We start from the raw sequence: 7,689 nt of genomic DNA on the forward strand, positions 1-7,689 counted from the left end.
TTGTTTTAAGTCTTGATCTTTTGATCATGGCCACAAGTTTTGAAGGTTAACACGGATTGATTTTAATTTTTTTAGGTTTTTGAATTTCTTTTTTAATTTCATCCTTTAATATTTTTTTTGTAGTTTTCATTTTTTTTTTCACTTTTATTTTTATAGGATTATCTCAATTATATGCCTATAGTCACAAGATTAACACAGTTTGACCTATATTTTTTTTATTATCAGTTTTATCATTCAATATTGAATTGTTTTATAGTTGAGTTTCATGATTTAATTTAATTTACTTTTGTTTGCAATTTCTTACTTTTGATTTGCACGGATAATTGTTTGAATATAAAAAAATATTCTAAGAAAAATAGTTATTAAACACAACTTAGTATATAACACTGGTTTGTGTTGCAAGATTAAATATTCTAATATATTTTTTTGAAAATGGTCTTTATCTTTTGGTTTTTTTGGATTTCATCATTCAACTTAGTACATGAGTTAACCAAATCATATGCCCATAATTGCTGAGTTAGCGTGTCTACACAGGTTGACATAAAGTTTTTTTTTATAATTCAATATCGTATGATGATTTTTTTATTTTTTTATTAGTATGTATGATTATTTTACTAAATGAAAATAATATTACATAGTTATTAAATATAATTAAATACACGCTCGATGTCAAGAGATTAGATATTTTAATATTAATCATCTCTTGATAAATATTAATTTAATTAATTAGTTATACATGTGTAAGTATTTTGATTTATAATTAAGAATTTTTTTTAAAAAATCTTATATATTTATTTATTTATTAAAAATAATTATCCTATGGCGGAGTCTGGTCCAAAACTAGACGATATCTATAGATATACTTTCTAAAATTTGCAATGAGATTTTCTTATACTTTCTTCCGTGATTTTGTCGAAGATTTTTACAAGTGTAGAATTACCGACAAATTCTTATTCCCTTGAAAAATCACTGGTAAAAGCTTACGATCAGTAAAGTCCAACGAAATGTATTTCATGCATGTTTTCGTTGATTTTTACCGATAGTGTATTTCATACACGTGTGTTAATTTACCCGACAAGAACGTTTGTTTTTCACGTTATTGTTTTTGAATACCAATCTAAGAAAAGCTGATGGAATAGGAATGTTTTTCGCAAATTCTACAGCCAGATCATAGGTGGAGTTTGCAGACCAACTTGACGAACATGTTTCTCACTTTTCTAATGTCTGGTGTGACTTTGAAAACTAGTCATCGACAATTCAATTTCTCGTGAATAGCTATTGCCTTTGGGCATCATGAAAGCTGTGATACTGAGCGTCATGTGAGCAAACAGGAGCAGCATAAACTAAGAGATAGCCTTGTCTCTGTGAGCCATCTCCTTCTTAACCCTCCAAATTCAGAACGAAAATGAAGCATGTCATTCGCATCAAATAAATTCTATGAGAATTAGCTGAATACAGCCTATTTTATGATAGTAAAAAAAAAACTAAAATATATACCCACATTGCATGCGTTGATCCACATTGCCAAAATGTTAGCTTCTTAACGAAGAGTACCACACAAAGAAGTGCCCGTGTGGAGATGGTAAATCTGCCTGGGCTATGGCTTCGGCTCCTGACTCCATCCTGCTAATATTACAAAGGCTGATAAAGACTGGCAACGGTGACCTGATTAATTGTTATTTTCCTTGTGATTGTGAAGAGAAGAAAACAGTAATTGTTCTTATTTACAGCCGATTTTCTCACTGCCATTATCATGTTTCCTCCCAAGGTTGACTCATCCTGGAACGAACCACATCTTCTATCCCTTTTAACCAGTGCAGTTATTCCCAAGACAAATCCATCTTCTGGTCCAACATTCTTACTCCAGTTCCAGTTCAAAGACCCAAATTTGTACATGCCCAAGACAAGCGATCTGAGCATCCCCTTGTTTTCAAAATATGCATGAATGAATTGGCAATAGCTGATCAGAACACGTTTCCTTTTCTTTACTGATCCGCTCACAGAAAATGGCCCTAATGCAACCTAAACACAGTACTTGAATCCCTTCAAATTATGAGAACCTGATCTATCATCTCTCTTTCAAACTGCTTCCATAAAAGGGAGCGGCTTACAGCATTTAGAGGTTTTGCAGTTTCTGTACAAATTCATGTTAGCAGTGAGGGTGGAGACAGAATGGACCAAAAGATACACCTCCAATCTGTGAAACAGCAAATGGGTGCCATATTACTACATTGCAGAGACACTAGTATCTAAAGAGTAAATTTACTCGACTCGTTGACTTTCTCATGCAAAATCTACGCTGCAGGGATCACATGGCGAGGTTTCGTTTTGTAGCTTCCATTTTTAACAAGAGGTCCTTAATATCTGCTTCCATCCTCATCTTCATACTGAAGTATTCCCGATGAGCTCTTTCCAGGGACTGAAATTCTTCAAGTCTTTGTTTCCGCATTTCCTCAGCCTCAACTATGTGCAGTTTTGAGAGTCTACCTGCGTGCTCTTCATCAATTTTTTCACTCTTTGCAATCACAATTCGTTTCAGGCCCTCAGCTTCTCTTCTAGCATCATCAGCACGTGCTTGGAACATCTTAGCTTCAGCCTGTTTGATTCTGACAATGCTCTCCAGTTCATCAAAAAGCGGCTCCTTTTGGGCACTTCTCAACAACTCGGACTCAACAGGTCGTTTATCATTCAAATCAGAATGGAAGCTAGTTGATCTTTCCAATTGAGGAGTTTTTTCAGCATAGACAGATTTGAACCATGCAGTATCCTGGCTGGGTCCAGCAATGGTGCCATTGCTTCCATTTCCTTGTTCCTTTCCAGAGAAACCAGATGCATTGCCAAACTTGGATGGATCACTTTCTGCAATAATGGAGGACATCATACGAATGGAGATAATACACAAATAAACAAAAGAAAAACATAAACACATGGATGCTACAGGAGATTGTGGCAGCATTAACGTAGCACAGAAGAGTTAAGGCCGGCAAATGAATTAATTCATTAATGCTTGTGCAAGCTCGGCAAATGCTATGAATTAATTCATTAATGCTTGTGCAAGCAAGTGAAAGACACCATTTTGACATAACTTGCCAATAATCCACACATTCAAATAAAGAAAATCGACTCAGCATGTTGCAGTTTGAAAGCTGATTTAAGATGCAAATGAAGTAAAATTATAGCCCCATCACCACTTCACCATAGATAGTCCCCTGATTACAACTAGTATCCAAATGCCAACACACATGAAAAATAAGCACACCAAAAAAATATAAATAATTATGAAATTAACCCTCATGAGTTCAGCAGATCCCAGCTCTTTAATACAGGAGGTGTGTAAACCTCTGACAACAATTGGCTGCAACTCAGACCAGCTGGCAAGAAAATTAACTCAGCATATTGCGAGGCCATTTGGAACTTCGTTCCGGTGTTTCCCTAATTTTTTTTAAAAAAATTTGCTTAATTTTTTTGTTTTTGGGATTTGATATGATAATGTCAAGAATGATTTTTAGAAAATAAAAATACATTATTTAGATGTGTTTCCAAGCAAAAACACTTTGAAAAGCAATCATTAACACTCTCAAGTACCCTCTGAAACAGCACGTCATTTTATAAAATGTGCTTCCTACAAATAACCATGTCCTGAACTCTGTAAAAAGTTGTATGCATTTCACAGTACATACGCCGTAGAAAATAAAAGGTGAAAATGACATTCCTCATCCTGAATGAAATAATGAACAATAAGATTGAAAGCTGTCTTCACAAGAAATATCAGAATTCTCTCACAAGTTGCTCATTTGGGATGCAGAGAGAAAAATAACTTTGTGCGACTAAAATGTTACCATCTTTAGGAATTGTTATAATCTCCCTAGTGCAATAACTTTCAAATTAACCATCTTCAAAATGACAAGACACCCTGATACAGAAAATACAGATTCCTAAAAACTACAGGTACAGACTACAAACAAATGTGAAAAAGTAATATGTTTGTAATAAAGCATCGCATACCAGCACTCCTCTTCAAAATGACGAGAACACAAAGCACTCCAATAAATATACAGAAAGTCATGGATGAAGGATTCAGAGCAACTTACCAGTCAGGAAACCCATTATATAATTATACACCTCGGGAAGAATGGACTTATTTGCCAATTTTGCCAGCATCTGATCAGCTATTTCATGCAGCCGTCTCCCTCTCAAATCCTTGCTGGCACGGAAAATTCTCTTGACATATTCTAGTTCTCTGCAAAATGCCTCTGCTGTCCAATCTTTTGCGAAGTTCTGGAAAACCTCCTTCACAAAGCCAAACATCTCAGAAGGATGGTCACAGGCAACGCAATGGAACTGCATCTCAGTAGTCCCTTGAGCACCACTCACACTCCTTCCATTCCTAATGCAAGCTTCTCGCAGTGCACAATCAGCATGACACCAATGAAGGCAAACATCACACCCAACCCAGCTGCATGTATTAGAGGCCATGTCGAACTTTGAGCACACAAGACACATACATGAACTGCAAAAACCATTCTTCTTCACACAAACTTTGCAATCACATTCATCCACAGGCAAATGACTTTGACATGTCAGATTTCGGCACCTCAAGTTTAGGAAAACCTCAGCCAAATCAGAAGACGAAATACCACTGTCTACTTGAAGATACTCCGGCAATCCCGTTCGCAAAGCAACCAAGACTTCCAGTTGAACACGATGGGATTTCAACAGCATATCCAAGGTTAACTCAGACCTGTTCTGCAGCATGCTTTGGAATGCACATGCTTGTCCTTGCTTATTGGCATTTAACAAAATCTCTCGAATGCTATCCTTCAAACTCGATGCAGATTGTGCTGTCATTTCATGGAATTTCTTAGCCATCACATGAATGGGCTCAGAAACTATTCTGCCAATGATGCTCTCAACAAAATCAGCTCCACCTATCGAGAATTGCTCTAGTTCCTTCTGGCTATTACTTCTATATAGGCTACTGCCATGTTTCTCTTTCATGGCACGCTTCTTCTCAAAGCTATAAGATGAACCAATATCATGAGATCCCACACTTTGAGAAGGGGATCTAGTGTCATCATGGTTCCTTGCCTGCCCCCCCGGCAACTGTCTATGAAAACTCAATTGTCTTTCAAGTTCATTGTGCATTTTAGAGGTTCCTTGCAAAGCTTGACCATTTGACAAACCTGGCACTGCTTGAGGCTGATGAAGAGAGCCATTTCCATTCATCAAAATTTTTTGATACAGGGGAACATCTTTATGCTTGGAATCGTTTTGAGTCTGACCCTGCCAATGTGTTTGATCAATACCCTGAAATATGGGCCGGCTGTGAACAGATTGTTCATAGTTGTCCATGTCCAAGGAATTCTGAGTTAGAGAACAGCTTGGATTGTGATAAAATGACTGAGAACCTGAAAAGGACATTGATGCAGTAAAGCCATCTGAATTTGTTCGAAATGAACTAAAAGACTGAACACTTCTCCCATGACTTGGAGAACCAGGAGCCTGGCCTGTGTCTCCAGTTGCACCAACAGGCAACAAAACATTCGGTAAGCTAAGAGAAAGATCAAGCGGTTCCAACAGCAGCTTTTCATCTTTCGATTTGATACCACTTGATTCCTCTGCTTTCTCGACTCTTCTAACAGGAGAGGTAGAGAACAACTCAAATCCCCTAGTACTTGGCCCTTCCATATCATCTTCCCCGTTCCTGAAAGTTGCAATATTTCTTGATTCAATTTCAGCCCATGTACCATCTTCTGCGGAATCAGGAGCATTGATCGGTGAAACAGCCACACTTTTGCCTTTGTCCTTCACATTCTGACTCGAAATCTCTGTCACCATATTTATATTCACTTCAGTTTCTCCATTTTCCTTCACAATTTCCTTGTTTGACTCTGTCACTTCAACATCATCTGCCTTTACCTCGAGATCAATACCCTTATCTTGTTTATTATTCTCCTCCAAATTCAAAGATTCCTCAACAATCATGTTCTTACTTACCTCCCCCCTGCACTCAACTTTTTCCATCAAACTCTTGTTGTCCTTGGTATCTCCATCGCCATCCATATTTCCAACTTCATCCTCACTAACACTATCATTTGAATTCTCCTCAACATTTGGCATCTCACCAGCTTCCTTCACCACAGCCTTCCCCTCATTAACATTTTCTTTATGGGACCCTGTCTCTTCATTTACTAGCTCCTTAACTTCAGCCTCAATCTCAACCTTCCTATGATCAATATCTACTTTAACATTCTCTAGCTCTTCATTTACACTATCATTTTCATCTTCCTTGGCAACTTTAGGAACTGAATCAGGCTCTGGCTCAAGCTCCCCTTCTTCTATTTCGCTACAATTCCCACTCTGAACAACCTTCACCTCCATCTCCACGCTTTTAGCCTCTACCTCAACACTCTTTGTCTCTGCTTCGCTTTTCTTCCCCACCTCCACACTCTTAGATTGCTCGCTCCCCGAATCCTTCGACCAGGTGGGTGAAGACCTAGACTTGGAATTCGAAGACTTCACTTTCGCCTCATCCCTCCCACTGCCACTTCCTCTCGCCACTCTAGTTTGCTCACTCCCAGAATCCCTGGACCAAGAAGGTGACCTAACAACATCTCTCAACCCCTTAGGAGAAGACCTAGCACTCCCCATCCTCTCCTCATTTCCACCTCTACCACTCCCACCTCTACTCTCCTCAAATTCCTTACTCCCAAACCTCCTCCACGACGAAACACTCACTTCTCTCCTTGATCTTTCCCTCTCCGACCTAAACCCTTTAGGAAACTCCCTCCTCGACCCAGCTAAACTCTCCGGTCGATGAATAACCCTATCATTACCACCACCACCACCACCACAATAACCTTCTCTGCTATTACTACTACCTCCTCCACTGCCATACCTATCAAACCCTAGCCCTTTTCTCCTATCAAAGCTATCAAATTCATGATCTGATCGCTTCCTAACCATCCTGGAGCTCTCTCTGTTATCCTCATCAGTAGATCGGTCTCGATCGTACCGGCTAGAGGATGACGACGAGGAAACCAATCCTTTGCGTACATTATCAGATTTGTGATAGAAACTTCTAGATGATCTACTTGGATTCGAATCCTTGACTGAGCTTTTCTCGTTATAAGAATCAAGATCATCACTTGATCTCAATCTCTTCATTTTCAAACTAATAATAATTAATTCACAACAACAAAAATAATTTAAAATAGTAAAGTTAAGAGATTTGAAACCCTAACTTTTGGGATCAGATTTAGAATACATCGTTTACATGCTACAGAATGAAAGCTAGGGTTCATCTGTAAACTACTTTCAGAATTGAAAAAAAAATAAAAAACATGAAGATGAGAGTTTTGAAATGCTTAATTTTTTAGGGTTCAAATGGAAAGGGGTTTTAAAAAGCTAAACTGATTGAGACGCAAATTTACAGAGGGTAAAACGACACAGCAACAGCAGAGGGAGCGAGAAGAAGGAGCAAGAGATTGAGGTTGGAAGCTAAGGTTATCGGTAGCCTGTTGTTTTGACCCAAAATTGAAAATGCCAGAGGGAAACTTTGACTGATTTTTTAGGGTGGCTGTGGATGGAGAGAGATTGATTACTGGTCGAGCCGGTGAAGGATGAAGGAAGGTGACCGGGAGAGAGGAAAGAGGAGAGAGATTTGGGAAGGGAAAGAGTTGTATGAAC

At 38.3% G+C, this 7,689-nt stretch overlaps 1 protein-coding gene across 3 annotated transcripts in view; it reads right to left on the reverse strand.

Annotated features, from left to right (window-relative positions):
• Positions 1-1,666: 1,666 nt before the first annotated feature.
• LOC105141735 (protein OBERON 4-like) overlaps positions 1,667-7,689 on the reverse strand; it is an 8,015-nt gene continuing 1,992 nt past the window's right edge. Inside the window, exons 2-3 of one of the 3 annotated variants that reach the window (XM_011049068.1) lie at positions 4,092-6,911; positions 1,667-2,859 (exon numbers count right to left, since the gene is read on the reverse strand). In XM_011049068.1, the coding sequence (XP_011047370.1) occupies positions 2,309-2,859; positions 4,092-6,911 (3,371 nt within the window). In that variant the 3' untranslated portion in view covers positions 1,667-2,308. Of the gene's footprint in view, positions 2,860-4,091; positions 7,684-7,689 lie in introns of those variants that run through there. The other 2 variants (XM_011049069.1, XM_011049067.1) reach the window with 2 other exon arrangements.

This window comes from Populus euphratica, unplaced genomic scaffold (genome assembly GCF_000495115.2).
Source record: "Populus euphratica unplaced genomic scaffold, PopEup_1.0 scaffold127.1, whole genome shotgun sequence".
Taxonomy (NCBI): domain Eukaryota; kingdom Viridiplantae; phylum Streptophyta; class Magnoliopsida; order Malpighiales; family Salicaceae; genus Populus; species Populus euphratica.